This window comes from Rhinolophus ferrumequinum, chromosome 16 (assembly GCF_004115265.2).
Source record: "Rhinolophus ferrumequinum isolate MPI-CBG mRhiFer1 chromosome 16, mRhiFer1_v1.p, whole genome shotgun sequence".
NCBI classification, from domain to species: domain Eukaryota; kingdom Metazoa; phylum Chordata; class Mammalia; order Chiroptera; family Rhinolophidae; genus Rhinolophus; species Rhinolophus ferrumequinum.
In genome coordinates this window covers 46151952-46171892 of record NC_046299.1, presented here as the reverse complement: position 1 = coordinate 46171892, position 19941 = coordinate 46151952, and the positions used below count along the sequence as shown (strand labels likewise).

At 34.1% G+C, this 19941-nt stretch overlaps 1 protein-coding gene across 3 annotated transcripts in view; it reads left to right on the top strand.

Annotated features, from left to right (window-relative positions):
- The window catches only part of CTNNA3 (catenin alpha 3), a 1431866-nt gene that overhangs the window by 332272 nt on the left and 1079653 nt on the right, over positions 1-19941 (top strand). For all 3 annotated transcript variants that reach the window (XM_033130597.1, XM_033130596.1, XM_033130595.1), the window contains exon 7: positions 2433-2636. In XM_033130597.1, the coding sequence (XP_032986488.1) occupies positions 2433-2636 (204 nt within the window). The remainder of the gene's footprint in view (positions 1-2432; positions 2637-19941) is intronic.

Sequence of the window (19941 nt, the reverse complement as noted above, 5' to 3'; positions counted from 1 at the left end):
AGAAGAGATAATTCTTTATTTCAGTAGGTCAAACATCCAGTGGTATTTCATAAAACATTCAAGTTATTTTTAAAAACTTACTTTTTTAGTTATTTGATGACAAGGTTAGTGAAAACTTTTAAAGGATGTGAGTAGAAGGACAGTAGTTTTAAGAAGGATCAAGAGGCCTGTGCGTGGGTATCAGATGTCAGAGCAGGCAATGGTTTGAGTTTACATGAGCTTAAAGAATTTGAAAAGTGTTAAATGTCAAGCAAGTAAAAATCCAAAGGCTGCGATAGTTTGAGGAATGACCCGGTAGAGCAGGAAATGGAATAACTTAATCCTGTAATAGAAGCTATTTTCTGACATAAAATCACATTGAGAGCACCTGAAATTACTAGTTTCTTCTTGAAATTCTTGTAAGTAAACAGATTGGAAATTCAGTTAACTTTTTGTGTCATCACAATGTGGAGACATGTTAACTGTTTCTATCACATCTTTTAATTACATTTGAGCAATCCAAGAGCAATTCTGTTGCCTTCAATGTCTCTTCTTAATGACGATATCACATTGGAGGGACATTTTCAAAAAGGTTGTAATTGGTTTATTATTATTATGAAACATGGCAGTAGAATGTTTACTGAATTAGTGGGCCAAGGTAGGGTAAAAATGGCAAGTAAAAAAACGAGTTAGATTTAAATGTAGTTGAATCCTTGACTGATGGCAAAACCCATGGTTGAGATTATTATCTCATCAAAAATGTTATGCACTGGATAACAAAAATGTTAAATTTTGCATTTGTAAAATTAATTCCATTTTTTCTTACTTTTTTCCATCTAAAAGAGAGTTTATATTTTACGTTATATAATATGTGAACATTGCTCAGTACTAATTTTTTTCTAATTGTTTTAAAACTATTTCTCTTTCTGTAATGATGTTCTCTCCCTAGTTTGGCCCTAGAATTACAACTTTTTAAATTTTATCCTGACTACTTTTGATCCCCAAATATTTATCATCATGTAATATAGTGCAATAATCAATGTAAGATTTTATATACACACACAAACACAATATATATACATATACCTCTTTCTCGGTATTATATATAGAATTTAATTATAAATTCTATATTCATCTGAAGATGAATGATTTTCAGTGGGTATGTTTGTATATGTGTGTATAGATTTAACATCTACACATGTACACATATTTTTAAGATTATTATATGATTTCATTTTTGTGTTAAGGGTTATTCAGGTAACTTTTATTCGTTACTAAATTTTTCTCTAATTACCACATTATGCCTAAAACTTGGAAAGGCTTCCTCTCTTGATGTATTTTAATAAAGAACCCCTTAGAGCAGGGGTGTCCAAACTTTTTTCAACGGTTTTCACCAAGGGCCATATGCGGTAAAATACACAAACAGCCGGGCCACTCACTCGAGGTGAAGTACGTTGCCTCACCAGGTTTATTTAAATAAACTAAATATATTTTTGGAATTTGCTGCGGGCCAATTAACAATGGATCGCGGGCCACAGTTGACCCGTGGGCTGCAGTTTGGACACCCCTACATTAGAGCCTCTATTTTTTTCTTCAGAGACTATAGATTATCTTGACTTCTATTGCTTGAAGACTTAAATCTAATGGAAACCTTAAAAATACCATGTCAGTTACCAATTGGGGAAGTAGCTGGAAGTTATAATAGATCAACAGAAAGATCGAGTTTTACTTTTTCAATAAATAATTACAATTCAGAATTCTTTTTGATATGCTAGTGTTAAAATTAATTGGAGTATGTGATTTATACTCTGGTGAGGCATAATGAAAATAATGTTGCATTAGGTATTATAAGACTTGGGTCCTGTTCTGAACTTTACCATTTATTTGCTCAGGGACCTTGGGCAAGACAGCCTCAGCCTCGCTCATCATCAATTGAAATGTGTGGTTTAACAATATCTTTGCTGGCCACCTCTTTATAGTGTTGTCAAGATTTCATTATATATGTAAAATATTATGTAAACAATGAAGTTCTATATAAAGGTGACAATTGTAAATAGCAGTTAACGTGCCAAGCACTGTATTAAGCATTCATATCGTTCTTACAATAGTTTTATGAGACGGGCAATGTTAATATTCCAACTTTACAGATCAGGAAGGTGAGGCTCAGAGTGTGTAAGACACTTGAGTTAGCTCACATAATATTGGTGAGTGGGAAAGGCAAGATTTAAATACAGGTCCGTCTGATACTAGAATGGATGCTCATAATTGAACAATTTTTGTCACTCACCTGAATAATAATTGCTACATATAATTATGCATGAACTGGGTGGGGCACTAAAAATGCAATTCTCTTATTATCACATGTGAATTCTAAATGTGAAAAAATAATATCTATTTTTCTTAAAAATAGAAAGCTATGGAGTTCTAACCATCCAAATGTGTTTTTCCTTTAGAATTTAATTGTCTTGGATCCACTCACAGTGACTGAGGAAGAAATAAGACCATCCCTAGAGAAACGTCTTGAAGCCATTATCAGTGGGGCTGCTCTGTTGGCTGACTCTTCATGCACGAGGGACTTCCATCGGGAGCGGATTATTGCAGAGTGCAATGCCATTCGCCAGGCTCTCCAGGACCTGCTTTCAGAGTACATGAACAATGTAAGTAACTGGTTTTCTCCCCATTCCATACATTGGGTATGTGCTGAGTTTCTTTCTGTGTACAAAATGTGATAAACTATAAATGAGAACATGCTTTTACATGGATTGGCTTTCTGAGTGGGTTCTGCTTAGGTTGCTCATAGGTACAGCCCTGAGATAGGAGTGTCTAGGGATGGAATCCAACCAGAAAGTTACTTACATATGATTGTTTTGTTAAGTATTAGTTGAAGAAGGGAATCAGGATTGGAGAAAGGAAACTGGAGTTGCACATCAATTTAAAGGATAAAAAGAAGATAAAGAAAAGGGCAGGTTGCTCAAGGTGAAGTTGTTTATATCCAAGTTAGAATATTGATAGTATTGGATAAACTCAATGCTGCAGGGATCAGGGACCATTTTTGAAAAGCTATAGCTCTTAACTTTTTAAAAATGTGACATTATGTTTTAGATCTTATGCAGTTTTAGCTATCTCTGAGGAATATTAGAAATGCCATCTAAATTTAGGTAAACACAGAAATGTATGTGTCAAGGTCCTTTTTGTTTCATTCGATATATATTCATATATGATATATTTATTTCATGTATATCTATATCCATCTGGGGTATCCATCACTATTCTCACATTTAAATGTTCGCGGTATTTTGAAAATGAAGAAGAAATTCTTGAAGACATTGTTAACTATATATTTTTCATGAATTCTTTAAAATAATAGAGCTCAACAAAATGAAAGTTTTGTGATAGGAATATTTTGTTCATCTATTTAATTCTAAGTGGAATAATTCAAAGGTTGTGAATGTTGTTTTGAAAATTGTTAGTTTCAAAGCATATAACTTTTGGTTGTGAAACTAAGGAACTGGGATTGTTCAGTGTAAGTAATTTATGTGAATAATTGAAATGTTTTAAAATTAGTGAGTTTTAAGGACCCTTCAGCACATTTGAGGTATCTCCATACTCTTTAACATTTGATGACTTTGGCTCCTGATCAACAATCTCTTGCTTGCTAAGAAATCAAAGTTGTAAACAGATTTTGTTAATAAGAAGAACATATTAGTAATGTCATATCTTGCTTCTGAAACTGGAATAAATTAGAATATGTTTGTTCTTTTCTATGTCTTATTGCTCTTTTTCTTAACGAGGATTTAATCTGATGTTTAGTTTCAAGGCCCATTTGTCAAGTACACAAAACTTATGTTACTAATACCCTTCTGTTAGATATTTTTAAACAAGCTAAGTTCTGTTGTTTTAAAACAAGCTAAGTTCTGTGTTAGAAGAGTGAAGTGGAATGAGATTTTTTTTCGTTTATACTATCTAAAGAATCGAGTTCACAAGTAAGTAGCTCTTAGCTTGTCCAGATGTTATCTTAATTTTAATGTTTTAAGAGTAGCCTTAATTGTAGGAATCCAAATATTTCTGTTATTTAATTGATTAGGTTGTACTACTATTTATGCTAGAGACTGTCTTTCTTATTCCTTCCCCCATGTTTTCTCTTCTCCCCTTCTGGCAAAAAAGTACAAACACCCCCTGCAGTCCCTCTCGCTCATGTATTTCCCCTTTTAGAGCTCTCATCCCAGATGGAATTCCTCTGTTTATTTGTCTGCCTTCTCCACAAGATAGGAGCTCTAGAAGAGAGGGGACAGTATCTCTGGCCTTAGCACAGAAACTTTCAGGGAGCAGGTGCTCAGTAATTATTATTTGGTCACAGGTAAATTGAATTTATCGTTTGCTTCTTTTCAGTTTTTTACATTAAAATGACAATGTGCCTGAAGTAATTAGTTTGTAGTTGTTTATTATGTTTGTTCGATAACTGTGGAGAAAAGATGGGGGAGGAATAATGGTAAGAACAGGAACATAAGAAAGGAAGAGCACAAAAGTGAGCAAGATTGTTCTTTGGGTTACCTAAGTATATTGATGTATTCCTTTCTCCCAGGACTTAATGTTAAATACTTTTTGAGGAAGACATTTTTTTTTATAGGGAATAAAAGCTGTGTGTGTGTGTAACGTCTGGTGATCTGCTCTGATGTTGGTGTAGAGGTCAGAGCAGCAGTAGCTAAATTTATGTGATGGTGGTCCACGTGATCAGAAGCCCATTTATGTATACATTATATTAACATTTTATTGGTAAGTACAACTCATTGATAATAAAAAAAAATACGAATTTATAGTATTATGAAAAGAAAATACTCCAAAAGCAGTGTAATAGTTCCTTTTCATATAAAAGTGAAGAATTTTAGGCCTAATCCTAGTATGTGACTGAGCCAGTGGATATTGGAATTAAATAGCAGGAACCAGTCTGGAGAAGTGTGGAGTAAAATTATCAGAAGACGTTTCCAGGTTTATTTTTACTGCAGGTTTATATTGCAAATGATGCTTCTCTATAACTGTTTAATCAGCTTTTATGAAAAGGGAAGGTGCTTTCCTGGAACTAGCTGAACTCAAATCTTCCTCAGTTTACTTAAAGATTTTAGGATAGCTCCTGTACTCCAGTCCTCAACTTCTTAGTTTAAAGAATATCGTGTCTTCTATGGTGGGCCTGGTGCTTTCCAGATTAGTTAGGAGCTTTTGTAATTGAGCTATGTTGATAGAGTAAATGCTTGATGATAATTCAGATACCATAAAGATACCCATGAAAATTTAAAGCAAGGATAGTACTCATCGAAATCTATGGATCTCAGGCTTCCAATTTTGCAAGTCTGTTGAGTCCAGAGAAGTGGGAAATTAATGCAGTTTATGTATGTTTTTGCAGGTTCAGTTCACATTTCCAGTTTGAGTCTAAATTACTTTCTTAACAGATCAGCAAGTCTCAATAATTTTTTTCACTGAACCTCTATGTTTAGTAAGTCCAATGTCTTGTTACATGAGTAAGAAATTAGTAGGAAATGAGACCACATGGGTCTATAACAGATAAAAAAGATAATCACTTAACACTATCAATGATTGTATGTTTGCCCTAATATTTTACTTTTAAATTTATATGTGTAAATATATATAAATATTACGTATAATATTTACATATAATATTATATATATTTATTTATTTACTTAGTTTTCTATTGCTACTGTAACACATTACCACAAACTTAGTGGCTTAAATAACACAATTATTTACAGCTTTGTAGGTGAAAATTCTGACACAAGTCTCACTGGGTTAGAAATGAAAGTGGCTTCATTCTTTTCTGGAATTTGTCGGGAAGAATTCATTTTTTTTTTGCCTTTTCTAGATAGCTTCCAAAGGCTACCTGCATTCCTTGGCTCATGGCCTTCTCCCTTCATCTTCAAAGCCAGCTATGTCACATTTCTCTGACCCTGCTTCTGTCCTCACATCTCTTTTTCAGACTGCAGCCAGGAAAGGTTCCCTACTTTTTAGGATTCATGTGATTATATAGGGCCCTCTGAGGTTGTTCAGGATAATCATCTCACCTCAATGCTCTTAATCTTAATTGTATCTGCAAAGTTCCTTTGGCCATATAAGGTGACATATTCATAGGTTCTAGGAATTAGAATATGGACATCTCAAGAAGGCCCAGGACATATACTGATACCAGTTTTCTGTAGTCTTTTCTGTGGAATAAGCATCAATCCTTACATTTCAAATCCATTTTAGTTAGTATCCCTTACTTTAAGCTCCATGCAGGCCAGTCACATATGTGTTTTATTTACTGTTTTATCTCAAGCCCCAGGCACAATCCCTGGTATTTAGAAAAAGCTGAATTGTATTTTTGAATAAATGAAAGAATAATAAAATTATTGCATTTTGTATATACTATGTAATTGAGAAACAGCTTCTCTGACATTAAATGAAATGCGTTTCAAATATCTACTAAATTTATATGATGAACTGCCTGTTCTAAAATGTCCGATTTTGTAAAGTACAGGTCACTTCTAAAATATCAATGTGAATATTCAGAAACAAAATTTTCTCACCACAGTAACTGCATTTGGATCCACATCTGGCTATCTTCCAAAACAAGATTTTTACTTTTTAAAAAATATATTCCAGAGGCAATTCAGAATCAGAGAAAGTTTAACTTTAATCTTTTAAAACTTAGAAGTATATTTTTCTAAGATATTTTTGCTGATTTTGTCATACTTACAGGATTGGTTAGGTCTAGTCCATTTTCTCTGATTTACAATGTAAGTAAGGAATTCTTTGTTTGGTTTGGGCAGAGGGAGAGGCCTCTGATGAAGGAAGCATAGAGGGAAATCAGTTGTTTCTATAATTGGTGAAAATTCAATTGGAGGTGAGTGGCCGTCATGCTTTACCATTAAGACTCAGCAGACATGGATATCTTTCTGGGGATGGATTGAAATTGTGTTGATGTTCTTAAGTTTGGATGTTTTGCAGAAGAGAATTTTCAGGTGATGTAGAATTATTGGTGACGTTAACCTTCAGATTCATACTTTACTTGGAGGGGTATATTAGAGACTTGAGCAGAGATGGTGCTGCTAGAAATGAGTCAGGCCTGGGCTGCATGCAGGGACCAATTTGCATTTCTAGACCTCTTATTTGCCCAATATTTTCTTCTCTGGGTATCTTGTGTGAAAGCGCATTGTTGGTTCTCATTATATATTTGTTGAGTGAGTAACTAATCAAATGAAGTGGCGTTTGTTATGCAGAGAGCTATTTCATTTACATGTCTTGAGTTTAATGCATTCCCTGGCTTGGGGAATTATAAAAATCAATAAAGCCAACAAAGATATGTTATGGGGTTTTTCTTCCATATAAAGCCTCCATTTCTCTTCTAAAAATACACTTTGGAAATAATTTTAGCCTTATTTCTCATGATGATAAGGTAAAGCAGTTAGGATGATTTATATGCAATGACTCTTTGAATACTAGAGATAGGTTAGAATTAAAATTCTAAAAATGTAAAGACAGCTTCCAAATCTATTTGCTTTTCTTCATTTCTTTTCTTTTCTTCTTTTTTTTTTTTTTGACAAGGATTGCATATTAGAATGGGTGCATTATTGCATCAGATGCTTTACATTTTATATTCTTGCATTTGTCCATTATACCACAGTAGTGGCTGGATTTTGAGTGGTTGATTATTTCGGAGACCATGCTTTTCAGTTTATAGATATCAGATTTTATAACTTCAGCCAACTGAAGAGAAGTAAATAGTATCTTGTGTAGATTTGTACATTAGTAGATATGTAAAAATCAAAGAGATGAATCAAACTCAGATTAGAACATGAGATCACAATCCAAGAAGATATAAAGGGATTATCGAAATTAAGGAGACTGGATACAGATACTAAAGCTGGGATATAGGAATAAAAAACAAATACAACAATCAAGGAGTTGAGAGAAATAATAAATGGTAATCAAATGGGAAAAAAAATGTTTTTTTCTTCCTTGCTTTCTTTTCTTTGCCTAATATAAAGACAAGATATTAGGAAGGTATTTAAGTCTATGAATTGTTTTGGAAGAGATAGTATTATTATTTCAGTTATTATTTTTCTGACCTGCTTTGGGATCCCTAAGTTACTTGGTTGACTGATTGTCAAACATTTCTTAGCAAGCTAAGTTTAGACTTACCTAAATCTGGCATGTAATATCCACTTTCAGATTTAAGAGGCTTTGTACAGTGTGCATTGGGGAGAAAGGCATCTAGATTCTTCTGTTGAGGGAATGGACTATACTCATAGATCTCTCCTTTGTGCTCTAATGTTCTAATTTCTTTAAAAAGTAAAAGTTAATAGAATCCTACAGATATGCAAGCTACATGATTACTGAATTAAGGAAAGCTAAAAAACAAAAACTGGCAGCCATTTTACTTAAAACAAGGGGGGGTGGTGGTGGTATAACCAGATAAAGCCAGAGCAATAAGGTAATTTGTGTAAAATAAAAATAACTAAAAATTAATGGAGGATATCCTAAAGTGGCAAGACTTAGAGACCATGCGGAGAGCAGCACACAGGTGAAACTCCCTGAAGCTTTTATCCTCTAAGCCAGAGATCCTAAAGACCGAGAGTCTTTTGTCTAATCTTTTGCCTTCCAGAAAAATTCTAATATTTGTGGGGAAGGTAAGCATTCACCTGGATTGTTTCAACTGATCCTTTCCCAAGAATCAGGGTCCTTTAATCCCCAGTGTTCAGGCATTGCTCATATAGTTCTCGGAAATCCCTGCTATTTTTTTTTTTTAAACATTGGACTTTATTCAAAATTCTTCATTACATAAAAAGAGAAACAGCTTAAATGATAAAAATGACAGTAATGAAGTAGGAAGCAAGAGTCCTGATATGAAGTGTTAGTTAAAACTCGGATAAAAATAAGGACCCTGAATAGCATAGTTCCTACCTAGCAGATGATACTAGAAAGAGAAAGGTTGTTGTCTTAGATCAGATACCTTGGAAGCCACCCCTACGATAAAGGTTAGTGTGAAGAAGGCTTATTGGAATATTCTCTTGGGCGATACACGTGTAAGGAAGTGAAAAAGGCAGGATTGGGCAAAGGAAAGGGAGACTTGCAATAGAATTCTCAGCCATCCTATGGGCAGCCCTGGAGTTGGGATGGCCCTTCACAGTTGTCCCACACTTACCGTGTTTCCCCCAAAATAAGACCAGGTCTTATACTGTATTTCCCCGAAAATAAGACCGGGTCTTATATTAGTTTTTGCTCCAAAAGATGCATTTTGCTCCAAAAGGGCATATTTTCAGGGGATGTCTTATTTTTTCATGTACAACAATCTACATTTATTCAAATAGAGTCACGTCATCTTCTTCTGGAACATCGTCATAACTTACTAAATGTGCCCGTCTGGGTGATGATCTTAACTGGGGCTTATTTTCGGGGTGGGTCTTATTTTTGGGGAAACATGGTAAAGGGAGGACTGTCTTTGTATCCCTGTGACTGTCAATAATTACTTGTGGGTTACTCAGAGGAGCAGTGCAACTTTGGATGAGGCAGCTCCCTGCAGCTAAAGGAAATTCCTTGGGCAGGAAAGAGCTATGAGCCATCAGTAGCTTATATTTCCAGCTGAAAAGAGCATCTGAGTGAACCATCACAGAATCTACTATAACAGTTAATCACAAAAATGAAAAAGTTTTTTTTTTTTGGGTAAGCCCAGAACAATGGGATATTATCCTGCGTTAGCAACTATGGTCAGTAGATTTGGCCTTCCATAGTATTTAATTTTCTATTGGTAATGTTCAGGAAATTATTAGGTAATCATGTAATTTGTCATCCAAACCGGCATACTTTTAAGAGACAAAGTGGCTCTGAACTAATTATCAGGCCTTAACCGATCTACAAAAGGCATAAGTCAGGACAGTCCCAAGCAGACCAAGATGTATGGTCATCTAGAAATTATGTGACTGTATATGTGTTATAGATAGGATAACATATATGAAGGATTTTATTGACAGATTCTATTGGTCATAAAAAATAGCTGAAATATAAAGTTTGAATTAAAATTCTGTTAGTGTTGTTGCAATATCTAGTCATATAACTCTTCTAGTGACACTGGTAAGAACTGGTGATTTCAATCTGAGCAATCACAGTCTTAGTTGTCAAGGGGCATCAGATAAATAAACAAGGAAGTGAAATAGAGCTTGATAAGAGTTGTACTAAGTACTCAGTACAATAACAATGTCAAGTAGGAAGTGATTAACTCCCCTGGAGTCAATCAGGGAAGTCTTCACAAAGGAGAAAGCTTTTATGCTGCCTTTTTTATAAAAAAAGATTTTTATTGAAATATAGATAACATACAATATTATATTAGTTTCAGGTGTACATCATAGCTATTCAACAGTACCCACCTGGCATTATACGGAGTTATTATCCCATTATTGATTATATTCTTTACACTCAAGAAGTGATTACCATGATAAATCCAGCAACCATCTGACACTGTACCATACTATCACAGTATTATTGACTATATTTCCTATGCTGTATGTTACATCCTCAATATAAAATAATATTGAATGTCAACTCTAATTGAAAAATTAAAATGGGGCGGGGGAGATAAAGAAGAATAAGAGGTTCAAAGTTCCAGGTATGCTGCCTTTTGAAGCCTGGGGAGATGGGAATTCCAGAAAGGGTAACAGCCTGAGTGAGCAAAGGCACAGAAGGAGGGATCAGCATAGTGCATTTGGTGTGGGAAATATGACACTTCAGCGTGGATGAAATGTAGGGGAAAGAAGGAAAGGTGGGATATGAGACTAAGTACTGACCATTAATTTATAAATAAGTTTCTTGCAAATATTTGGTAAACTTCTAATTTGCTTTCAAAACAAGCCAAATATCAATTTAAGTTTATCTTTCTTTAATGCTAATTAATTATGAATCACTCATAATATCACCTTGGTTATCTTCATAGATCAATTTCTGCTTGTGGTACTATTGATTTATAACAAGAAATATATATGTGGCCTTTGTGGCATTTGTGGTACAGATGTCTTAAAAACCTTGGAGTTTCCTAAGTGATGAGAATGACAAAGATATGTTTTGTTATGTTAATAAGGTGACTTTGGACCAAAAGATGGGGGCTGGTTGCCAGGATACCAACCCTGTGATTAGGGGATTGGAACTTCGGCCTCCCACTTCCTGTGAGCTCCAGGGAGGGGAAAGGGGCTGGATATTGAGTTAAACTCCACTGGCCAATGATTTAATCAATGATGTCTATGTAATGAAGGCGCCATAAAATCCCAAAAGGAAAGGGTTGGGAGCTTCTGAGTTGCTGAACACCCGGAAATGTGGGGAAAGTAGCATGTTGGAGAAGGCATGGAAGATCAGCACCTTTCCCCTATACCTTGCCTTATGCGTCTCTTCTATCTGGCTGTTCTTAATTTTTAAAAGTTAAATCTAGTAATTAAAGTGTTGCTCTGAGTTCTGTGAGCCTCTCTAACAAATTAATGGATCCCAAGGAGGAGGTCATGGGAGCCTTGATTTATAGCCAGTCTGTCAGAAACATAGGTAACAACCTGAGCTTGCAACTGGCATCTGAAATGGGTGAGGGGAGGCAGTCTTTTAGGACTGAACACTTAACCAGCAGAATCTAATGCTATCTCCAAGCAGGTAGCGTCAGAATTGAGTTGAATCATAGGGATAATCATTTGGTGTCCAGAAAATTGCTTGTCTGTTCTTGGCACCTCCACCCCCACATTGGAATATATTCAATATTTTCTTAATGAATTTGTAGTTAGACAGTTATCTTACCATTGTGATGTAAGTTTAGTATCAAAAACCAACTTGTAGCTTTATTTCTGTACTAAAGTGGGTTTAGTAGAGTGAGACACAGATAAGCAACTTGTGTAGTTGGTTTGCTTGTCTGTTGGCTACACTTAATAATTAATTAGAGAAGATCGTTAGTTATTTACAAATTGCTATTTGTCCCATTGTATTTTGGTTCTTTTTTTTAATCAGAAATTTTAATATGTTTTAAAGTCTTGTAACCACAATGAAAGATCTTATTCTTGACATTAATTTATTCACTAGTTTTTTTCTAGAAGATAAATTGAAACTTGATTTGACTTAGTGTTTCCTTAGAGATAGCCATCACACTTTGTACCTGAGAAACTCAACAAAAGTTGTTGATTGACAAAACTCTATCATTCCAATAGGTGTTTGCTTTAATATCCCAGAGCAGCATTTAACTGTTTTAGTTTGACATTCATACAAACTTGGAGTAGATTTCTAGAACCCTAGTGGATTTGGATTTTGAGTATGATTCAGTCGGAGGGCACTGTACCTCATCTGAAAAATACTTTTCTTTCACTTATACATGGCAAAGATATATCATAAAGAGTTTAATCTCCTTGTAAAAAGTTGATTGCTATCTGTTAGGCAAAATAATGCCCCCACCCCCCCAGATGTCCACATTTTAATCCCTGGAATTTATGAATACTTTATCTTACATGGTACAATAGATTTTGCAGATGTGATCAAGTACAGGAACCTTGAGATGGAGAGATTTTCCTGGATTAAATGGGTGGGCCCAATCTAACTACATGACTCCTTAAAAGCAGAGAACCTTTCCTGGCTGGATCAGAGAGAGATGAGATGAAAGGAAGAAAGATTCAAAACATGAGAGAGAGAGTCACCCCACCATTGTTTTAAAGATAGAGGAAGGAGGCTGTTGATAAAGCCACTAAATTTGTGATAATTTGTTACAGCAGAAATAGAAAAAAAATTAATACATGATCTTAATCCGGGATCATATTGTCCTTTATAGAGAAACTGTGAGCAAATTTGAAATCCTATGTAAAATGATTTGCTGCAATTATATACTAAACATATAGATATATTAAATAACAAAGATGTATTTATATATCAGGAAAGGCAATCAAAGTTTTATTGAAATACCAAAATATTACCTTTGGATATGCTTATGTACCTCACAGAGGAGTTAGCATGAAGTAATTAAAATGCATGAAAACCATTGCCTGAAAACCATTTAATGGTGTAAACAATGGAAAATATGATTTAGTTTATTTTCTTAGCCACTGCTGTCCAATGGAAATATTATGCAAACTAGAATAAGATGTGAGCCACAGCTATAATTTAAATTTTTCTAGTAGCCACATACAGTAAAAGAAACAGATGAAACAATTTGAATAATATATTTAATTAATTCAGTATATGTAAAATATTTCAACATGTAATCAATGTAAAAATTATCAATGTGGTGGTTCACATTCCTTTTCAGTACTAAGTCTTTGAAGTCTGGTGTGCGTTTTACATTTATAGTACATCTGGACTAGCCACATTTGAAGTGTTCATTTGCCACATGTTGTCAGTAGCTACTGTATTGAGACAGCCGAGCTCTGTGCAGAAATGCCTTCTCCACCACAGGGTTTCTGTTGCCTGATCACTTCCATGTTTCTTCAGCTTTAATAATACTGTTGTTAGAAAAGGAAACATAGAAAAAAAGACATTAAATACTTAGGTCAGGGAGACCAAGAGCTATAACATCATGCCGCCATTTCTGGTGTTAACAAGTAAAATAGGCCACTGGCATTTTATACTAGTATATAGGATTAAAACAAAACTTTCCATATGTGATAGATTATATTTTCCCAAAAAGACCACAATAATAGCCCCCATTTTGTATATTCTTTGGTATGACTTGGCGTTTCCTCCATTAGGTGGAGTTTAATACCCTTCTTCTTGAACCTGGGCTTACTTTAATAACTTACTTGACCAATTAAATATGACAGAAGTAATGTTCTGGAACTTTTGAGGTTATGTCATTAAAAGCACCTCTTAAATTTCACCTAAGTCTCTTGGAATGCTCTATCTTGGGACACTCCTGCAATTTCTATATTGTAGGAAGTCCACTCACATGAAGCGTCACAACCAGGTAGGCACTCTGGTTGACAGATTCAGCTGAGCTCCCAGCTAAAAGTCAGTATTAACTGCTAGCCCTGTGAGTGTGTTATCTCTGATGTCCAGCCCATTCAGACCTTCATATGGCTACATCTTCAGCTGAATCTCGACTGTAGCTGCCTAGCAACCTGATGTGTGAAATCCTGGCTGAGTCTAGTAAGACCTCAGAAACATGAGAGAGAATAAAAAGTTGTTGCTTTTAACCAGTAAGTTTTGGGATGGTTTCTTACACAGCAGTAGTAATCTGAATACTACAGAATTTTATTGGCAAAGACTTTACTTTGACAATAGCATGAAGAATCGAACCACCCTAACACCAAATGTAAAGAACTGCCTAGATGGTATAGAGGATGAGTCAGACTGACTCTTTAACTGGAGTGGTTAAGGATTATTAACAAGAGCTTTGTAAGGAGGAAGACAAACTGTTATTATTAGTAAGTAGATATATATAGAGAAATCTGGTAATGGATCCTATTATAAAGTATAGATTTAGTTAATCTCCAAAAATCTTTCATATTGTTTAAGTCCTGGGTTAAAAATAAAACTACTATAGGTATCCTTGTAACAGATCTGAAGTGGGTAAACCTTATCTAAGTGTCAAGATTCTAGTGCTCAATGTGAAAACAAACCAAAAACCTAGGTAAGTGGCTCTCTCACAGAATTCCATTTTAACAAGGTTTATTTGCGTCTGGGTGCATTTATACTATAATAATGTCTATAATTACATTTAAGAAGGGACTGAAACTTTCCACGTGACCCACAATTGAAATTCCCCAAATGTGCATGATAATCATCTGCTCTTTTCAGTGGTATTGAATCACAATCATTGAATACTGAGCGATTATATAATTTATGCTGCAGAACAATCACAGACAAATGTTCATGCAGCCTCTTGTGGTTACTAAGTCTCCCTTCCTCCTTGGCAATTTTAAATGTAGTAGCAGGGGCTCAGAAAAAGAATATGCAAAAATCCCATAAAATTGGCAGTACTGTAAGTATGACAGTTGGCTTACAACTGGGGAGAGAAAAAATAATTTTGTTTAGTACGTGGCAGAGATATGATAATCATGTTGTCTTTTGTAAAAACTGAAGCTCTTCCTAATTTTACAACTCCTTTAGAAGTACTGACTGCTCATTTTATCTAGTTTCTGACCTTTATATGAAACCTAGAAGTTTGTAAAGTGGAACTAACCGAACTACTTGATGATTACTTTTATTTTCAGCTGTTCATACTGTATGAGGAAAGTTCCCTGTCTTCTTTCATTTTTGGGTTAATGAAGTGTTCCAGGAATGCCTCTCAAAGTTGTTTTTTTTTTAAACCTTTTATTTTACATAATTATAGATTCAAAGGATGTTGCAAAGATAGTACAGAGAAGTAGTTCTATATACCTCTTACGTCTCGTATGTAACTATAGTATGATATCAAAACCAGGAAGCTGACATATTGATATAAATTATGTGTATATTTCCATCACATGTATAGGTTCATGTAACCACTACCATAATCAAGACACAGAAATAATTTATCACGACAAGTATCTCCCTCTTGCTACTACTTTATAATCACATTTACACTCCCGACCTCTTTCCTCCCACTTGCCCCCAACTCCACCATCCCTAACCCCTGGCAAATACTAATCTGTTGTTCATTTCTATGATTTTGTCTTTTCTAAAACATTTTAGAAATTGAATCATACAGTATATGATCTTTCGAGACTGGCTTTTCTTCATTCAGCATCATGCCCTAGAAATTGATCCAAGTTTTATGTATTGATAGTTATTCCCTGTTATTGCTGAGTAGTATCCCATGTTATGAACGTACCATAGTTTATTTAATCATTCACCTATTATAGGATATTTCTGTTCCAGTTTTGGGCTATTACAAATAGAATTTCTATGAACAGTTATGTACAGGATTTTGTGCAGACATAAGTTTTCATTTCTCTAGGATAAATGCTCAGAAATGCAGTTAATGTGTTATATATATGTTTAATGAATGGTTAGTTTTTAAGAAACTGCCATACTGTTTTCCAGAGTGGCTGTAGTAGTTTACATTCCCACCAGCATTTGGTATTTTTATTGTTTTTCATTTCAGCTGTTCTAGTAGATGTGTAGTCATTGCTCATTTTGATCTTAGTTTGCATTTCCTTAATGGATAGTGATGTTAAACATCTTTTTAATATGTTTATTTGCCACCTGTATGTACTCTTTAGTGAAATGGCTCATCATATTTTTTGCCAATTTCATAATTAGATTGTTTGTATTTTATTGTTAATTATTGAGAGTCTTTTTTTTTTTTTTTTAGACTCCTTGGGGTTTTCTCCATAGATAGTCATGTCATGTACAAATTGATACAGTTTTATTTCTTTTAAAAGTGGTATGCCCTTTACTTCTTTTCATGCCTTATTGTACTGGTTAGAAGTTCTAGCATTATGTTGAATAAGTGTGGTCAGATCTGATATCCTTGCCTTTTTGGTGATCTGACTAGGAAAACATTCAGTCTTTCACCATGAAATACGATGTTAGCTTTCATCATTTTGTAGATTTCTGAAAAATAAGGTATAGACAGTTTCCTACTTTTACGAGAATTATTGACTTATTTATTTATTTAAATCATGAATAAGTATTGAACTTTGGCAGAAATATGCCTTTTCTGCATCAGTTGATGTGATCATGTGGTTTTTCTCTTTAGTCTGTTAATATAGTAGATTACATTGATTTTCAAATATCAAATTAACCTTGCATTTATGGAATAAACCTTACTTGATTATAGTGTATAATTCATTTTATGTATTGCTGAATTCTATTTGTCAATGTTTGGTTAGGAACATTTACTCCTATAGGTGTGAAGCATATGGATTCTTGCTTATGGGCATGCGTTCTCAATCTATAGGAATAAGACTCATTTCATGTCATTAACTATTTGGTTCTCTCCCCTCCATTCTCTTTCATCACTTCCCTTTTAGACTGACATGTTCTTTGCATTTTCTTCTGCAGAGCCACTTAACCATTCTTCTTAGTTGCATCTATTTTATCTGATCTTGCTTTTCTTTCTTTAAAAGGTTTAGTTTAGTATTTTTCCAAATATAGACAGCTTGTACTCTAATAGGAATTCTGCTATAAGTTAGTGAAAGTGTAATTTTCCACTATCTCATTAAACCACTAGTGATAATAAAAACGGAGTTGAGTCAAGAAGATTAATAATAGTACGGTGCACTGTTTAAGCTGATGGTATGATAATAATAAGTTACCTTAAGATGCCAAAGTTTGTAAGTCCTATGTTATAATAAGAACATTTAGAAAAACAATATTGATAAGGTAAATAGAAACCTATCACGGATAAAGTAATAAATCCCAGTCTGTATGTTTGGATTATTTGGTTATTAAAAGAAGAATAATGAATGGAAAAATGCACATATATTTAAATACAGACACACATATATATGTCTACATACATACGTCATACCATAAGGCATGAATGAAATATTACCTGTGTTCTGATAATAATTGTTAATGATAACTAACATTTATTTGATGCCCTGTGCTAGGTAATTTACTTATTATCATGTAATCATTAGAATAACTCTGTAAGTCACTACTGTTAAAATTCTAGGAGAAAGAATTGATAACCACTTTGTAGTTGAACCAGTGATTGGACTGGGACAAGCTGACTCCAGAGCCTCTACTTTACACAGTTTTCTTTAGTATCCAGTTGATTCACTTATTCAATAGTATTTATTTAGCTTCTGTTACGCACCTGGCATTGCAAAAGATGAGGATGTGAGGATGAACTGACAAGACATATTCCATGCTCTTTTGAAGCCAGTAGCCTAGTGATGACACAGACATAAAAATAATAGTCCCCAAAGTTAATATATAATTAAAAATTGGGATAAAAATGAAAGAAATGTAGAGGGTGCTTAAGAAAAAGGAGCAACTTTGAAATTAGTTGAGGAGAGATGATATGCAAAGCCTCTTTATATTAGAGACTTAAAGGATAAGTAGATTTTAGCCAGGGAAAAGGGCAGGTGAAAAAGAGAAAACACATTCCATAATTGTTTATACAGATACCCAACAGTGGGAAATACCTTAATGCTTATGAAGATCTGAGAGAAGGCCAGAGTGACTTCATTCCTGATACTGAAGAAAATCAGGAATGAAAATCCCTCATGTGGGATGAGGCAAGGCAGGGATCATGCTAGGCCTCGAAGCTCAGACTAACAATTTGGAATTTTAAATGCAGTGGGTACAGAATTGAAGGGGGTTAGGGATGACAGGTGGACTACTGCAAAGGCCTTGTAGGTAGTTTGTATAATGAAAAAAGTAGGACTAAGTGACTTCTATGCTTATCCATTGAAGCTAAAAATTTCTTCTGTATTTTATTCTAGAAATCCCCAAGCATCCGAGGGCTTTTCCTTTTCTTACAATACCTTGATGTAATCTTTGTAGTGCTAGTAACTCGAAGGCAAAGCTCTTATTGGATTTGTAATCCAATGAGAAATACAGCCCTCACATATGTGCCTGACTTAATGATTCCTGCTGAGGTTGAATTGTGAGATGTTATCCATCTCCTCTCTGAAATATGAATTCTAGTTTAGTGGAATTTGTTGCCTGTAGGGAGCTGGCAATATCACTTTTGGTATGACTATTTTTTAAAGCCCATTGATATATACCTATTTTAAGATGGAAACCAATAGAATGCATTTATATATTCAGCTACATGGTTGTAATTACATGCTAACCTTTTACTATTATCATAAAAGTTATCAAACATTCATAAATAAGCTTACAAATGATGTAGGTTTATTTACAGTTTAAATAAAATATTGATATGTATTTATATTTTTACATACTTATTCATTTAATATATTTAGGAATCAAAGTTTTTATTAAGAATTTAATTCAGGTTTGTTAATTTAATTCAGGGCTGTTATTTAACAAATCATATTTTATAACAAATGCCACCTTTCTCCTTGAAAGGTGATAGACAAAACAAAATGGTTGACAAATAGAATCTATTTTATATGTTCCTTAAATACTTTTATATTGCATTTTCCTTCTTATCTCTGATAGGCAACTCTAAAATCCATAATTTTTAAACATAGTTTATCTATGAGAAAAACCAGTAACACTCTGAGAGCAGAAAACGCCATACCTTAATGGAATAAAATACAAAGCAACTTTATCTTTCGTGGTAGTTAATTAGCTCATTACAGAAAATGGTGTCTTGCTAGCAAATGAAAGGTAAAAGATACTTTATTCCACCTCTTTTTAAAGCCAGGAGTAAAAAAAATATATAGATTTCCACTATTAATTCATATGAATACTTCTGATGTTTTAATTTGACAAAGTGGGAGTTAGAAATATCATTGTAGTCAGAGAAACTTGGGTTTAAAATCCAATACTCACTCTGATATTTACTTTCTTTATACCTGGAGGCAGGTTTCTCAAACTGTCTGAAATCCAATTTTTCAATCTTAAATAAAGAGATAATCAAATTATCTAGTCGTTTTGATGATGCCATAAAATATAAAGTATGTATAACTTATTTTCAATCCTAGCTTCATATTATGATCAACTGGAGAACCTCAAAAAGCCAAGGCCCCACCTCTGACAATTAAATCAGAGTCTCTGGGGGCAGCACTCGTGCATCAAAATGTTTTAGAAAAGATCCCTGGGAATTTTATTGTGTAGCTAGAATAAAAACTGCTGATGTAAAAACATAAGAACAAGTGCCTTGCTTATGGTAAGTACATTATAAATGTAACTTCCATTCTCTTCCTTTTATAAGCTAGTTGCCTTCAATTTATATAAAACATCCCTTCTGGAAAGATAAGCCGTAGCTATATATAAGGTATACAGAAAGATACAAAGAGATATAATAATTCCTTTTGGAAAAATATAATAAATGGAAGTCATTTTATATGGAATTGTGAGTAGCCCCTTCTCTTTTAGAGTTAAATGTTAAAATTTGATTT